This window comes from Crocuta crocuta, unplaced genomic scaffold (genome assembly GCF_008692635.1).
Source record: "Crocuta crocuta isolate KB4526 unplaced genomic scaffold, BGI_CrCroc_1.0 scaffold230, whole genome shotgun sequence".
Lineage (NCBI taxonomy): Eukaryota > Metazoa > Chordata > Mammalia > Carnivora > Hyaenidae > Crocuta > Crocuta crocuta.
In genome coordinates this window covers 2,102,255-2,119,114 of record NW_027527393.1, presented here as the reverse complement: position 1 = coordinate 2,119,114, position 16,860 = coordinate 2,102,255, and the positions used below count along the sequence as shown (strand labels likewise).

At 37.9% G+C, this 16,860-nt stretch overlaps 1 protein-coding gene and 1 pseudogene across 1 annotated transcript in view; one reads left to right on the top strand and one right to left on the bottom strand.

Moving 5' to 3' along the window:
- Positions 1 to 13,545, bottom strand: part of RNF217 (ring finger protein 217) — a 196,853-nt gene extending 183,308 nt beyond the window's left edge. The window contains exons 1-3 of the mRNA XM_077752729.1: positions 13,522 to 13,545; positions 12,402 to 12,649; positions 10,752 to 10,950 (exon numbers count right to left, since the gene is read on the bottom strand). Of these exons, the coding sequence (XP_077608855.1) occupies positions 10,752 to 10,950; positions 12,402 to 12,649; positions 13,522 to 13,545 (471 nt within the window). The remainder of the gene's footprint in view (positions 1 to 10,751; positions 10,951 to 12,401; positions 12,650 to 13,521) is intronic.
- A 2,438-nt stretch (positions 13,546 to 15,983) lies between these two features.
- LOC144222299 (NADPH-dependent 3-demethoxyubiquinone 3-hydroxylase, mitochondrial pseudogene) lies at positions 15,984 to 16,625 on the top strand (annotated as a pseudogene).
- The last annotated feature ends 235 nt before the right edge of the window (positions 16,626 to 16,860 follow it).

The following is a 16,860-nucleotide window of genomic DNA, read 5'->3' as shown; positions in this document are numbered from 1 at the left end:
GAGGATGTGGAGAAATCAGAACCCATGTGCACTGTTGGTGGAAATATGAAATGGTGCAGCTGCTATGGAAAACAGTATGGTAATTCCTTAATAAATTAAACACAAACCTAGATATGATCCAGGCATTTCCACTTCTGGTTATAGGCCCCCAAATGTCAAAGTAGGAACTAGAAGTATTATTTTACACTTATATTCATAGAGACATTATTCACAATAGCCAAAATGTGGAAACAATGCAAGTGCTCCTCTACAGATAGAGGGATGAAGATAAAACGTGGAATATACACAATGGGATATTATTCAGTCATCATGTGGAAAGAAATCGTGACACTGATGATATGGATGAAACTTGAAAACATAATAAGCAATAAAGTCTGTCACAAAAAGACTAATACTGTATGACTTCACTTGTATGAGGTTCCTAAAGTAGTCAGATTCATAGAGGCAAAAAGAATGATGGTTTCCAGGGGCTGGGAGATGGAGGAATGAAGAGTTCATGTTTAATAGTAAAGAAGAGCAGGTGGAGAGGAAGATAGAAGAAGATGCATGGCAGTGATGATTGGACAACCATGTGAATGTACTTAGTGCCACTGAACTGTGCACTTAAAAGTAGTCAAAATGTAAATTTTGTTATGTTTATTCTACCACAAACATTTGATTTTTGCTCTTCAGTCTTATATTCTTTATTTTCCTACATGTCTGAAAGGAGGTCTGATGAGAAATGAGACATTTTTTCCTCCTCATTTCCAAGTTTACTGGCTTCTTCCTGGACCTTGTTCATGGAGAAAACTGATCTAGTGAGATTTAATCAATTATACTCTGGAAGCATCTGTGCCATCTATAATTTTTTTCCAGAATGGAAAATCAACAACAGAATCCTTGAGCACAAAGATAATCAAATGCTGAGCCCCAAGGGGATTTCGTGCCTGGAGGAGAGAACACAACTGCTCTCATGCTGTGGGTCCACTGACATTACTGCTTTAACAGAAGCCAGAGGGTTTACAGGCTGTGCACTACTTGTGGTACAAATCATATTAGCTAGGAAAACAAAGTTCTGATAAATTCAGTAAACAAAACAGCCATTAAAAAAACAGGATTAAGAAGGGGCTCAAAGAAGCCTCAAGGCTTTGAAGATTTTGGAGCTTTTGATCCCTACTTACAGCACTCAGTAGTTGCGTGACCAAGGGTACTCAACTGCTTACTTCTCTCTGATGCAAACTGAATTAAATTGCAGGCCACCCAATCTAGAGGTCCTATGAAATTAAATGAGATAGTACATGTACTGTGTCTGGCATGGAACACTCACTCTATCAATGTTAATCTTTGCTGTATATAATCCGAAGTTATCTGTTGCATAAGGAAAGAATAAGCTGGCTTTGTTGGTTTGCTTGTTTGCTTGCTTTTCACAAATTTAGCAGAACGTAAGGGAAGTATTTAATGGAAACACATTCTTGAAGAGGAAAAATAATTTCCCCTGAGACACCAGGCAGAGATGCATTTAAACGGAAGTAGGTAAGAACATGGGAACTCGGAGTTGAGTAAAGGTCTCTGGGCCTCCTTTAAACTGATTCCACACCTTTCTTTTCCTCTGGCTGACCTCAGGGCATTGCAGCTTCCTTCCCTCATCCAGATCAGGTCAGTGGGTCAGTGTTAAGTGTTCTGTGGCTCCTTTTTCCCTTGGTCCAGCCAGGCAAGAAGACATCATCTCTCAGATCTGCCTTTTTTGGTGGTCACTAAACAACCATACAGGGATTTTTCATTTTGGGGGTTTTATTGTATTCACTACAGAAAAACAAAATAAAATGTTGAAGAGGAGTAAAAGAAATGTCATAAGGCTCTCATTGTGCTCATGTCCTTGGTTATGTTAAATGTTTTACAAATGGAATTAAATTTGCCTTCTTTAGAGTCAATTTGTATGTTTAGATGACCCTCTGGAATGGTCTATTCTTGTTATTTCTGATTCTTTTATTCTAGAAATGAAGCAACTCAAATTCATAGAACAGCTATGCTATCACAACTCCAAAATTGCAAAATTGTTGTGCTATAATCTTTGAGTTTTTTTTTGTCTTTCCTGTTTGTGGATTTTGTTGGTCAAATTGCTGTCTTAAATGTCTAGGAAATTGGGCTAAAAGATATTATTCTTAGTCTTTATGGAATTTGGGAGAGTTAAAAAGTATTAAAAAGTAAACTTATTCATAATTATTTATGCATACTAGAAACTTATTAGCTATAATAACTTGAGGTTTGTAGGTCCAAATAGATAGTAGACTGTAGGATCTTTAAGGAAAACAACATTGTCTCCTCCATGCTTCTCTAATACAAGTTGTAGGCACACAATAGATGATTGTTGAATGGTATGTAAATAAAAGAATAGAGAAGTAATGAACTGCATTGCTCATTAATATTACTATAGCCATATTTTTTATTGTATATTTCCCATTCATCTTTTGATTCATCTTTTGTGTACAATCACTTTTTTTCTATGTACCATCATTTTGATTGAGCTCTTTCATTAAAAAAATTAGTTAAGGCAATAATGCCATAATGCTGGCCATTCTTTAACCCCAGGCTCATTATCTCTGCTCTATGGGAACAGATTAACTCTAGCCACAATCATGTATCATTGATTCAGAATATTCTGGGTCATGTCAGGGATTGAAGCTGGGAAGGGAGCAGCCAGGGGACATCCCAGAGTGAGTTGAAGCAATGAATTTACTAAGTATGCAGGACTAGGTCCCAGGCGTAAGGTGACATCAGTGAGCATCAGTCTCCTATGGGGACTGGTCTGACAAGGATTCCCAAAGGTTTTCTTTCTATCATAAACTTGCTTTCTTTTTATCTTTAGCCATCTTAAATGATACATTTTTACATTAATTTATAACTGTTCAATTGTCAATTTTTTCTTTTGTCCCTCATTTTTGGTTTTGGTCATTTTCTTTATTATAAATAAAAGTTTCTTTTAGCATTATTTTCTGTCACTCAAAGCCTATGAGAATATTCATAAAGTAGTTATTTTGTGAAAGAAATATTACAGAAATCTGACATGATTTATCATCATTTTGTTGCTGGAGCAAAACCCGTAGTTTGCCATGTACAGAAAAAATTTTTTATGTCTGCTGCTGTCTGGGACACAACTGCTAAGCCTAATGTGCTCTATGACTCTATTCCTCCTTTTCCAAGAAAGGAATTACAATTACCACAGAAATTAAATCTATGGTCATACATGACTTCTAGGAATAGTAATACCATCTCCATTTAACAGAAGTATATATAAACGTTCAGAAAATATAGAAGCATAATTAAATTTAAAAAATTTCTAAAACCTAGTTAATCAAACAACCTAACATCTAAATTCTCAGTTCCTTTTTTACAAATCTTTTTAAAAGTTCATTTATTTTGAGAGAGAGAGAGAGCAGAGGAGGGGCAGAGAGAGAGAATCCTAAACAGGCTCTGCACTGTCAGCACAGATCCTGATGAGGGGCTCGAGCCCACAAACCCCACGAACCCCACAAACCATGAGGTCATAACCTGAGCCGAAATCAAGAGCCAACTGAGCTATCCAGGTGCCCTGTAAATTCTAAGTTCCTTCAAAATAAGAGGAGATTTAAGAATTCTGTTCGTGTGAAGGAAAGCGTAGAGAGACGGCATTTCTAGTCACATGTCCTTCTCCAGGATCACTTTATCAATAAGCTCATAGGCCTCTCTTAATTCAGACATTGATCAATTTACTGAAATTATTTCCTTATAATATCGGCTCACATTTCTGTTTTCCAACTTTCCCATTGACTAGTCTAGAGCTGGTCCATAAGAAGAATTTTACTTTTTCCAGATATTATTACTTGAGTTATTGTTAAATTTTACATTACTTCAATTATGCTTCCCTTTTAATACATGTTGACATCTGGTTTACAGGCAATATGCAGATGCAAGGGCTGTTAGTTTCTCAAGTGCTTTCTGCCAAGCTTTCATAAGCATTTGGTTATGGTGATTCAGTGACAAATGGATATTACCATTCACTTGGTACTAAAAAGATGAGTGCAATTGGCAATTCACCAAATAGTGGAAAAACTCATCCGAAGATATGGAAAATGTGTTGCAGGAAAGCAAGTGGCAAAAGACAACAATAGAAGAAGGTGTTAATTCATTGTCCTTAGTACAAATAGAGAAGTTATGAAGCTGAAATCTGAGTCCCTACTGATGAAGAAATCTGGCTTTACAGAGATATATAGTTAGAAAAGGGAAGAGCATTTTAATAATCTTTTGAAGGTAATTGTGGATTTTCTTCATTGCTACACCAAATTCAATGAATATAGTTTCTTAAAGGTTACTTGCATTATGAAATCCAAAACTGTGTCAATGAACTTTTATAAATTTTTATTAAAATTCATTGGCCTATCTTGTACTTTGAGTGGGTCTTTTACCCATTCATGACTTTGGCATATCATACACTGGTCACTTGAAAAATATTGATTCACTTAATTATGACGATTTTCTAAATGTTTATAAACTACATTATATAATATCAAAAATTGTATTTGTTAATATCACCATTCATCTGATCAGAAAAGTCATTAAATGTCAGGAAGCGTCAAGTTTACACTCATGGATATAAATTTTCAAAAATTCTAATTTTTGTTAGAGACTTTGAATTTTATAGTGGCAACAATGATATATACTCATTTTGTTTTATTAAAGTAAGTGATGGCCACATACCTTAGACTGAGTAACGATAGTTTCTCAGTTGTCCTTTTAAATTAAAATTATATGTCATTTAAAAAGTATGTAGTTCCTCTAGTAGCTCAATTGTACAAGATCTTCCTTGAGGGGTACGTAACTGGCTCAGTCAGTGGAGCATGAGACTCTTGATCATGGGGTTGTGGGTTCAACTCCCACGTTGGGTATAGAGATTACTTAATAAATAAGATAAAATAAAATCTTAAAAAAAAGAATTTTCCTTGAGCCAAATTTTACTTTACTATTTCCATACTGTCGCAGAGTATTGAAAAGATATATACGTAACATTTAACAAAATACTTTCACTGTTTCCTTCACCAGGGACATTCCTAAGTGAAATTGGTAAATTTTTTTAATTTTAATTTTTTAGAAATGTTTTTATTTTTGAGAGAAGAGAAAGAGCGTGTGTGTACGTGCACGTGCGCACACACACAAGCAAGGGAAGGACAGGGAGCAGGAAGACAGAGGATACAAAGCAGGCTCTGTGCTGACAGCAAATGGCTCAATGCAGGGGTCGAACTCACTAACCATTGGTCATGACCTGAGCCAAACTCAGATGCTTAACCTACTGAGTAACCCAGGTGTCCCATTTGGTAATTTTTTTTAAATTGTGGATGCGTTGCAATGAAGAATAAAGTGTCTCCTAGTACAGTTTGGTGTTACTGCTTTGTTTTTTGCTAAAGGCACAGTTTTATCCACTATTCCTTTTGCACCATGATTGTGGAATACTATATAATACTAAGTTGCAAATGTCAACACAGTAGGGAAGGCAAATAACATCTTAGTATTATGATGAAAATAGTTTTGACCTAATGGGCCTCCTGAAAATATCTTGTGACACCCCCTCCTCCCCCCTAGTTCCCATAGGCCACACTTCGGGAACTACAATGCTAAACTGGATTGGGCAGGTGGCCAACCTCAGTTTGACATAGAGAACTCATTAAAGCAGGAAAACAAAGAAAGAAATTAATGTGGAAGAAATGAAAAGAAATATACAGATTGTAGTTTTATCCTGACCTACTAAGGTCATGGCTAATAACTGGATGAGAGAGAATTCAATTTGAGTTTATCCAGTGTCAAAAACCATATTCTTGCCAATATAAATGCCATCCTTTTGTAAGGAAATGCTGTGAAAAATCATCCCTTCTGTTTGAAGAAGATTTACTTAGGATCTGCTATAGGCCAGATGTTCTTCTATCATCAGAATTCCTATTATTTCTAGGTATCATAACAGACAAGATCTGCTATTAGTCCAGTAGTAGCAATATTTTCTTAAAAAGTAGATAAACAACAAACAAAATAATATTCCAGGTAGTATTAAAGTCTATGATGGGCGTATAGAAAGGTAAAAACAGTACTACCCAGGCCCCCATACTTTAAAAGACTCCACTCTGGCCCTCCAGTTGTACCTCTACTCACAAAGTAAGGAATCCCTGGAGTCAAGACTCATGGTGCCCTAAGTTAGCAACCCAGAATTCCCTCCTTCCAGGTCCTCCTAATGGTGTTTGTATTCTAAAGGAAAGAATTAGTAACAGGTGTGCACATTCCTAGGCTGACTTCTGAAAGCAAGGAGGCTGGACTGAGCCGTCCATAAGTAAGAACCTGAAAAGTTTTTTGGTACAGAATGAAGTGGAATGGGAAGAAAAGTGAGCATTGGGCAAGAGGCCCCATTTATACTCTGTCTGGTAAATGTTAAAGGGGGGCATGAGTAAATGAACAGAGAGACTGGTGCATAGTTTGGAATTTACTTTTAGTTAGGTAGGTCAGGAGGTTATACCTGAATATAGACAAGGTACCCTTGCAGTGTGCCCACATCATATCCTATCAAATACATAAACAATGTACACATTGAATATTAATTTTTGCTTAAAAATTTTTATATAAGATATATAAAAAATTTAGTGTTTTTTTATAGAATTTGGCCATGAGAAACTCATTTCATTTACAATTGGCTATGATTTGATTTCTTGGCAATTAGTATACTTGGAATTCTCATTAAAAAGAGGAAAAAAAGTACAGATTATTTGGAAACAATGTCAACTTCCTGAGTCCTTAACTAATTTTTTAACGCTAACAAATAGATTTTGTAATACTTAATCATTTATTAACTTTGATTTTGAAATTTGTTTTTATTTTGTCATAATATTTTTCAGTTCTCATATATTTCCTGTGGTCCTTGCAAAGCTCATTTACGTTTAATGGGTTAAAATTTCAGTATCATTGGATAGCATCGGGCCTAGATTTAGCCTATGTTGTCTAATACAACAGCCACTAGCCACGTGGCTAGTTTATTTAAATTAAAATTAGGTAAATTTTTAAAATTCAGTTCCTCACATGCACTAGCCACATTTGAGGTGTCCAAGAGTCACACCACGTGCTTAAAGTCACAGGTGACTACTATGTTCAAGAATGCAGGTACTGAATACTTCTATCATCAATAAAAATTTTATTGGACAGAGCTGATCTATGCCCATCTTAACCTGGAAGGATAGACATCGAAGCTATCTTCAGACTACAAATCAAGTCAGTTATGAAGTTTTGGGAGACATTTCTCTCAACTGGAATGTAAATGAAAGGATTATGAAGAAGACAGACCATGTTCGCAGAATGCTTTGGAGTAAGGTTTCCAAACCAAGCAGAAATGATGTGGAATGGAGTACAGAGTGGAAAAAAAAGCTGGAGGAAAGTATGAATAAGTAAGTGGATGGAAATGGAGATACTAACTGATAATGATAAATTCAAGACTTTGAAAATGAGAACCTGCTGCAGGTAAAGAAAACGAGCACCAATTTAGTCAAAGACAAGAAGATCTAAGTCAGGTATCTGCCTGCTCCATGGAGAGGAGGAAACAGATCTTTGAGATAATACAGAGGAAGTAGCAGCAGAATCTGGCGACTGATTAAGTGTGGTAGGGGAAACAAAAGCTGCCAGGCGGCTGAAGAGCATAGAGAGATGGTTCTCTGGAGCCAAGGCAACTGGGAAGTGTCCTGTTTGTGAGACTGGACAAACTCTGGGAGGAAATAGAGACTTCATTGAGAGTGTGGTCAGAGGGTGTCACCATCAGAAAACAGGAAGAGATGTGGGACTCAATGGGGTCGGGGTCAGTGGGCAAATTATTCACACACACATCGAAAAAAAAAGACTATGGCTCAGTCCTAAACCAGATGGGTTTTTCTCAAGGAAGAAGGAAAATATCTAGCATTCCTGGTTTGGAGGGCACTTTGCTCATCGAGAGGAAGGAAACACAAAAGGGTCAGTAAGGGTGAAGAGTCCAGAAAAGGAACAATTCTAAAAGCCAATAGGGAGATCATGGGGAAGCGGGGTGTGTGTGTGTGTGTGTGTGTGTGTGTGTGTGTGTGTGTGTGTGATGACAGAGAACCACAGGTAGAAAAATCTTTGAGATTAGAAAAATGAAAAGACCTATGCCTATTACTACATCACTAAAAATAAAAATTTATCATATTACTTGAATATAAGAGGGCAAGACAATGTCTTGATGCTAGGGCATGGTAGACCACATAGAAAATTCTGGAATCAGGACTTTTTATTGCGAGGAGGGCATGCACACTGATTCATGGAGTGACAAGTGGAGGGGACGTGGTTCTATAGGCCAAGGTTTAAAAGTGCTGAATCTTATGTTTACAGTTTTCAGGAGGAACAACTAAAACTTATAAAATACTGTATCGTTTCCAGACTGCTGTTCTTGAGCATACCATCTCATTTAAGTGCCAACATGCGTCCTGTAGAGAAGCACTACTCTTACTCTCATTTCATGCATAGACAGTAAAGTAACTGAGACAAGAAGATGATTATTTGTCTGGGACTGTCAGTTCCATCTTGTGTGGCCATTTTAGTTTTTCTTTCAACATTCCTAAGGATGCACTTAAGGGTTTTGTAACATGTTTCCCTTGCAATAATAACCACGTTCTAGCTGTCTGTTTTTTGTTTTTTTTTTTAAACTGGTCATCACATTTTGCTGAATGGAATCTAATTGCTCTAGGACCCTATAATGCTTTAAAAGTTCACCCTTGGCCAGGAAAGAATAGAAATAAAAGGGTTTTCAAAGGTCCTTTCATGACTATGTTTCTGTGTCCAAAACCGGTTTATATTTTAGCTCAAATCTACTGGAAATGCCATATACTTAGTGCAGATTTTGTGTTTTTCTTCCTTTTTTTTTTTGAAAACCATTTTTTATTTTTAAATAATGTGTACAACCAGCATAAGACTTGAACTCACAACCCCAGGATCAAGAGTCACATGTTCTACTGACTGAGCCAGCCAGGCATCTGACGTCTTTCTAATCTTAATGAGGCCATTTTGTCATGGGAGGAGAGACAGGGTTTGAGCTCTTATTGCTATAAATAGGCTTTGTAATAATATATGAAGGTTACATGTAGATGAAACTATACCTTACTGGTTTCAACCAAAAGCTTTTGAGAAAAGTATATTTCTTTAAGAGCAAAATAGGGCATGAATTTTTATTTGAAAGCTTTAATTAAAAGCAGTTCACTCCCATTGGAGACAGAAGGTAAGACTTGCTCTTTTTATTTCTATTTCTGCTGTGCATGTAAAATAATGTAAAAAAGAGTTAGAGGCAGTAAGTCTGATTTAAGCTTTTTAAAGACTATGAGAAAACTTTTAATTATCTCTAGCAAACAGTTTAAAGAAGATGGATAGCACCACACCATGTCACTTCTCTGGTTAAAATTTTTCTGAGGCTCTTATCTCTGTTAGGCAAGAAGCTGGATCTCTGAGGTGGAGAGATGTTCTCATCTGTTATCTTTGACCTATTCATCTACTTCCAGGTTCACCTCTTGTCAACCTTAACCTGTACTCTCCATCTCAACCACACAGAAAACCCTAAATACACAATCATGTTTCATACTTGTCTTCAAGATCCACCTCACACTTCACCCCTGTGTGAAACTTCCAGAACTCCCTGAGACCGAGTCACTCTCCCATGTGCTCAGCAAAGCTTCCTGTAGACCCTACAATGTTAAGTACTCTGTTCGATCATTATTTGTTCCTGCATTTTCTCCATCTCCAGGTTTTGAGCTCACTGAGGCAAAGGACCCTGCTTAAAGTACTTTTTGTGGTTAAGTGACAGTCCTCAGATATTTCAATATCAAACATCATTTATTTTATAAAGTAGGTGTCCACCAATGGGAGATACCACTGTGTGAGTTGGGTGGGCAGGAAAGGGCTGAGGTGGGAGGGTTTTAGGTTAAGGAATAGTAAGTGAGCTAGCGGTGTTGGGATCTCTGAAAAATTGGCTCTAATGTTGTTTAATTGTATAGTTTAAATGTGTAGTTGATTTAAATAATGGATTTAAATTTAAATAGTTGAACTTGAGTGGGATATTAATTGGTGCTTCTTTCTCTGAGAAGATGAAAAAACGCCTTGTGCTTTGGAAGACTTGTGGTGGTGGCAGTATTCAGTCATTTGGGTGGAAGAACATGTACGGAAGAAAAATAATGTCTCTTGGGTTGAACTTGAAAATATAAACTCTAGTGGTGACAAATGGTGACAAGCATCGTAGTAACGGTAGTGTAGCGGCCCAATGCAGCGCTAATTAAGGAAATTCTACATAAAGTTTAGCCCTGAAAATTAAAGTCAAATGCTTTTAACCTGATAAGAATTTTTAGTTTAGTGCAGTTTAGGTATGTTCTAAATCTGTGATTTCTAAAGAGCATTTTAAAGAACACAGGCTCTATAGATTATTAATAAATATTACGTTGCCTTTCTGTTTCACTATGAACTTTGGGAAACATCTGGTTAAAAAGGTTGAGGGTGGTTTCTTTACTACTGTTTTTAATAACTGATCATGAATTACACATCTCCGAGTGATGTAGGTGGTATAGTTTCAAATTTTCTTTAAAATAAATCACTGTCTCTATCTGTTTCTTCCTCTCTCTCTTGCTTTCCTTAACTTTGACTTGCTGTCTTAGTATGTTTGGTTGCTATAACAAAATACTATAGACTGGGTGGTTTATACACAACAGAAATTTATTCCTCACAGTTTGGGAGGCTAAGAAGTCTAAGGTCGAGGTGCCAACGTGGTTATGTTCAGGGGATTCTCTTCCTGGTTCACGGTCAGCACCTTCTTGCTCCTGGCTTGTCCTCAGAGGGCAGAAGAGGCTAGGTGATTTCTCAGAAGCCTCTTTTATAAGGCCACTAATCCTATTCATGAGGGCTCTGCTCTCATGAATTAAGCACCTACCAAGTCCCCATATTCTAATATTATCATCTTTGAGGATTAGGATTTCAACAGATAAACTCCAGAGGAATGCAAACATTAAGACCGCAGCTTGTGAACATCCCAGAAAGCTCTCTTAGTGTTCATCTGGATATAAATGGTAGAGGCATTTACTCTTCTCTCTTCTCTTGATTTAAAAGAAAAAAAGAGAAACAAAAGATGTAAGCAAGGTGATGCTGTGAGATTCTCAAGACACATCCTTTGAACTGTAAGCAGTCTTGGTCTGGTTAGCAGAAGTGAGAAGCTAAGAGGCTGGATACTTACTCAGTGTTTATTCACATGTTTGCTCAACACAAAATGTTACAAATAGGGTAATATGTGGTATACTTAGTTACAGGGAACTAAATTTTTATAAATCTCTTCATTTACAGCAGCATTCCCCAAAGAATGTTTCACTAAACAGTAATACCTCCTAGATATATTATGAGAAAAAAAGAGATAGACCAGAGAGTGCATTTGCCTAAAGCAGTGAACAACGAATAATTGTAAGAAAACTTTGAGGTAGGGAAATGCCAAGTTCACTTCAAATAGGCAGAAATAGCTGAAACATTCAGGTTATTGCTCAAAGGATTTGAACTGCACTGATGTGGAAGTATTAAATGTTATATGTTAGAGAGAGACAGAGTCAGAAAGAGAATCATCTAGACAAGAAGGCAAATGATCCATTGAGTTCCATAAATTTAGTTTTTTCTATTAGAGTGTGTAAAAACACTTCAGAGCATTTTACTTTCTTACACTAAACACTCACATCTATGTCAGCAGAAGATTTTCTACTTTCACAATAAATAAAACAAGGTGGGAGTGAGAATGGAGAGGAAGTGTTCTTACTAGTAAATCATCCTGGGCTTGATATGAGGCCCAAACCTTTCAAGAAGTAAAATGTTGTGGGCAGTGATTACAAGAAGACAACACCAGTATGCTTCACAATGTACATGGTGTGTTTGACCAAAAGGACAATACAGTACAAAATAAAACAAAGGCGACCAAGAACGAATTAGAGAATAATGTTTGTCTGTTTTTAAAATTGTTTTCTGATCAAATTTTACATGACAATTCATATCTTCTTGGTTTTGGATGTTTGGGGGGTCTTCTTTTCTTCCTTGAAAGAACATGAAAGGAAATGATTTTTACCACTAAGTCAAAGGGGGAATATTTACATAGTTCCTCATGATGTGACCAGGAAATCCTGTGTAGAAGAAAAGCTGCAGAAAAAGGAGGGAGAACATGTCGCCTGCTTATGTTTTCTTAAACTTCCCCTGCTCCACCCTGAGAACCAATTAAAATAAAGTCTCACTTTTTTTTTTTTTTTTTCAACCATGGATGTCAGCACCAAGGCTCATATTTCAGGGTTTGCTTGTCTTTGCTGATGAAAACCTAAGAAGGTGGAGATTCAGATGTATTTTTCTCTCACTCGTGGGTCTGTCCAGTCCCAATTGGGATGGTCGGAGCTCCATGTGCAGAAGACATTCCTGTTTTGGAGGTTTCTAATCTCTTGCCTGACATGCCATCAGGTCTCCCGCTGAAGCCTGTGAGCTGTGTGTCCAAAACAGAAAGGATATAGGCTCTGTGATCTCTCTCCTGAATGACAGTGATGCTGGCAGCCAGGAGGGGGGCTGTCACTTCAGATCCCACAGCAAGTTGAGCAGCAACAGCTGCTGCCTTAGGGAAAACCAGATGCACCAATATTCTGAATGTGCTTTCAGGTTTGCTAGGAATGTATAGACTTGTTGCAGTTGCTTTGCAGAACTCTGGTATTTGAAATCTGTCACACAGCCAGTTCCAATTGGGGGCATAATATGATAACTCCAAGCACTAGGTGCCATGTACTAAATTTTACTTGAGGGTTCACACATTCTTACTGACAAGTTTTATGGACCCCATGTTTTAAATAAGGAAACTACCCAGAATGTCTAAGAATACACGGTGAGTCAGTTCTATAAATGGTAATCCGGGAGCACATCTGTTCTCCACTAACTTTGAGCCATATGTGTTCTACCTGTAATATACTCTATCTTTGAGGAGGATGGGGTCATTCCTCACCATCTGGGAATGAAGTATTAGCAAATTAAATCAATTGTTCTGGAGAAAGTTGTTTTTATACGGAAGGAAGCACTGTTACCGTAATTCAGACACAGCCTTTTATGTCATCTGTATTTGTCTATATTGGCTAGTGGGTATTCAAGTGGGATTCACTCTCATATTCCTTTTCTTCATAAAGAAGGCCATCTTTGTGTTCTCCTGATCAGATTCTCTCTTTCGATAGCTATTTCCCCAAGTTGGTTGTTTTTGTCACTTTAGAAAGTGTAAGCATGAAGACGTAAGATTATATCACAGAGTTCAAGGTTTTAAAGGCCATACATCTTCCTTGTTCTATTGACAGAGTATCTTGGCCCTCAACCTAAGTGCAATTTGACACTCTTGAAGCTTGGTTGAATTCTTTGATCTGCTAATAAGGATTTTCATTAATCCAAAGCGAAAGCAGGAGAAACGACAGTCATAATGTGGCGAACTTCCACCACAGGAGATTTTACCTTCAAGAAAGAGGATGCAGGCATGTTGCATAACCAGGGTATTGTTGGACTTACTCTTCAGGCACATACAACGGAGGCTGGCATGAAATAGGGACTACTGAATATTTATTGAAGGAAAGCATGAATGAATGAATGAATAAGCAAATCAATAAATGGCAGACTTTCAGAAGGAGCTTTCTATGTTATTCTGGGAAGAAAAAGGAGAAAGAAGATTGGCTTCACCTCTCTCAGTCATTTCCTTTTCCCTCACCTTTAATAACATAAATGTATGTTGTATGTATTAGAGGGGCTAAGGCAAGGCCTCTGCCTTCCAGACTTTTCCATAACAGCTACTGATTGTGAGGGCTGGCTTCAAGTTCTCAAGCCTTCTAGTATCAGAGCCATACCACTTATTCACTGGAAAAGTGCTGTCTTGTGTTGTTCCTAAGACTCAGAAAACGTGAACTTTGTGGTTTGCATCATTGTTTGTCGTCTCTAATTCCCTACGTGTACATGGGACTCTGTTAGCATTAATGTTGAAGTGAATTTTTAAATTTCAAAAGCTAATTTGCAAATATAGTTAAAATAACATTTTCACTTTGTATAAATGGTTCTTTAGTTAGTTTCTGCTAATAGGGATGCTTAGGGCATTGCACAAAGTTCCTTATGACTAACCTTCTTTTACAAGGACATTTGTCTCTCCTGCTTAAGTGCCATGTGTCTTTTTCTGACCCTCAGTTTTCTCGAGTATAAAATGAGAATGTATTTACCTTTTGAAGATTTAGTTGTACTCAAGAAAGCTTATATAAAACCACTGAACTTCTTGCACATTGTAAGTACTCTGCTCACAGCTGCCAATTATTAGTATTGCCTGGGATCAATATGTGGGATGGGGGATAAAGACACGAAACTGAAAATCGGTTTCCTCTCAAGCTGCAGGAGCCTCAGCACTTGGATAAATGAATGGTAATGCAACTGTGCAATTATAATAAATGAATAAAGTGATTAGGAGCATAGTGATTAACTACAGCAAGAGTACTCTGGGAAAACTTCCTGGGGAATGGGAATTTGACTGGAGACCAGATGATTGAGTAGAAGTGTGCCAGGCCAAGAAAATATAAAAGGGTTATTGTAGGTGGCAGAAACAGATCTGCAAAGACTTGATCCATGGGCTATTCATGAAATAGAAATCCAGAATGACCAGAACCTTCGATGAGGGTTCAGACAAAGTGGTGGTGGACAAACAGCGGTCAAAGCGGTGGGGAGAGTTTGTTGAAGAAAGATTGTGGAGGAACATGTATGGTATGCCAGGGAATTCGACTTAATTTTCTGTAATTCAATCTGTGTTTCAGGAGAGCAGCCGGGGGGCGGGAGGGGGGAGGGGAGGAAGGTAAGTGTGAATGATAGCATAATGGTTAAAAGGATCGAGTCTGGAATTAGTACTGCTTGGACTAAAGTCTTGCCTGTGTGATTTACTAGTTTATGACTTTAAGGTAAGTTACTGCAACTTCCTGTGCCTTCTTGGTTTTACCAGCTGTAAAATGGGTGAGTAAAAACACATGCCTTCCAAAGTTATTCTGAGGCTTAAAGGAGTTAACCTATAATTAGAATAGTGCATGGCACATAATTAGTGTTATAAGTAACTATTGGTTAAATAATAATAATAAATTAATGGTCATAAAAACAAGTTGGTTTAAATGATCATATAAAGTAGAATGTGGATAATATGGAGGCAAAACCCAGATGGGAGGTTTTCTCATGGACCAGATGAGTAGCAGGTCTAAGCCTTACACTCATTTTCGTGGATTGCAATAATGCCAAAGGAAAATTTTCTGGTCCAAAACAGAGAAATCCAAATAAAACAACAATGCTTCTTAAAACACAGGTGAGCTTGAAATCATCAGTGAGTGGGAGCCAGTACACAAAACACATAGTAATACTCAAACCAGATCCAGGTCCTGTTGTCGGGGAATGGGATCAGCATGACTTAGAGAAGTCAAGCTTCAAGATGTGCATATTGGGGTGCCTGGCTGCTCAGTTGGTAGAGTATGTGAATCTTGATCTCAGGGTCCAAGTTCAAGCTCCACGTTGGGCACAGAGCTTACTTAAAAAAGAAAAAAAAAACCCTGTGCATATGGAGATCTGAAATTAAACTATCTGTGTAAAGCTAGAAGTGTCAAAGAGCTGCACAAGCTATGAAATTGAGGCCAGAATATCTTCTATCCATTGGTCTGGAGTATGTGACAAGAACATTTTAGTCTACATAGTTCCATAAATGGAAAAGTGTCACCTGCAAAAATATAGGTAGGCAAAGCAGCTCTGGGTTCTAATGAATATTACTCACAATGTGTGGAGATTTTAAGCCAATGAAATGAACATAAAACTGTTATTGAACAACCCGACTATGTGCTGTATAAGAAAACACACTTCAGAGCGCACGTTTGGCCCGCTTTGCTCAGGGCAGCAGTTATCTTGTCACAGCAATGAGCTGTGCCGGGGCGGCGGCTGTTCGCTCCCTGTGGCGGCTGTGCACGGGCGCCCTGCAGCCTCTCCCAGCTTACAGAAGGATCAGTGTAAGACTGTACAGTTCAGAAGTGACCTTAGACAATATCAATTGGGCAGCTGTGGATCAAATAATACGGGTGGATCATGCAGGTGAATATGGAGAGAACCGAATTTATGCAGGACAGATGGCCGTCCTGGGTCGGCCCTGAATGATTCAGAAAATGTGGGATCAAGGAAAGGACCACTTGAAAAAGATCAACGAATTGATGGTTGCATTTAGGGTGCGGCCCACTGTTCTGGTGCCCTTCTGGAACATGGTGGGGTTTGTGCTGGGTGCAGGAACCGCCCTGCTTGGGAAGGAGGGAGCCATGGCCTGCACTGTGGCTGTGGAAGAGTCTATAGCTCATCACTATAACAATCAGATCCGGATGTTGATGGAGGAGGATCCTGAAAAATATGAGGAACTTCTTCAGGTGGTAAGGAAATTTCTGGATGAAGAGCTAGAGCACCACGACGTAGGCCTTGAACAAGACTCACAGCTGGCCCCAGCGTAGGTGGTTTTGAAGAGTGTTATCCAGGCTGGATGCAGCATGGCAATATGTTTATCAGAAAGATTTTAAAGTATGTCCACTTTTCCGTCTCTAAAAGAGGGTAGTAATTAAACAAGGGGCACTGGCAGAAAAGGAAATGTGTAATTATCGTTAATATAAATTTTGTTAAGAAGCCTTGTGCAAGAGGTTTTTTTGTTGTTGTTGTTAATAAAACGCTCTAGTGTTAAAAAAAAAAAAGAAACACACTTCAGATTCAATGACATGGGCGGGTTGCAAGTAAAAAGATGGGAAAAGATATACCATA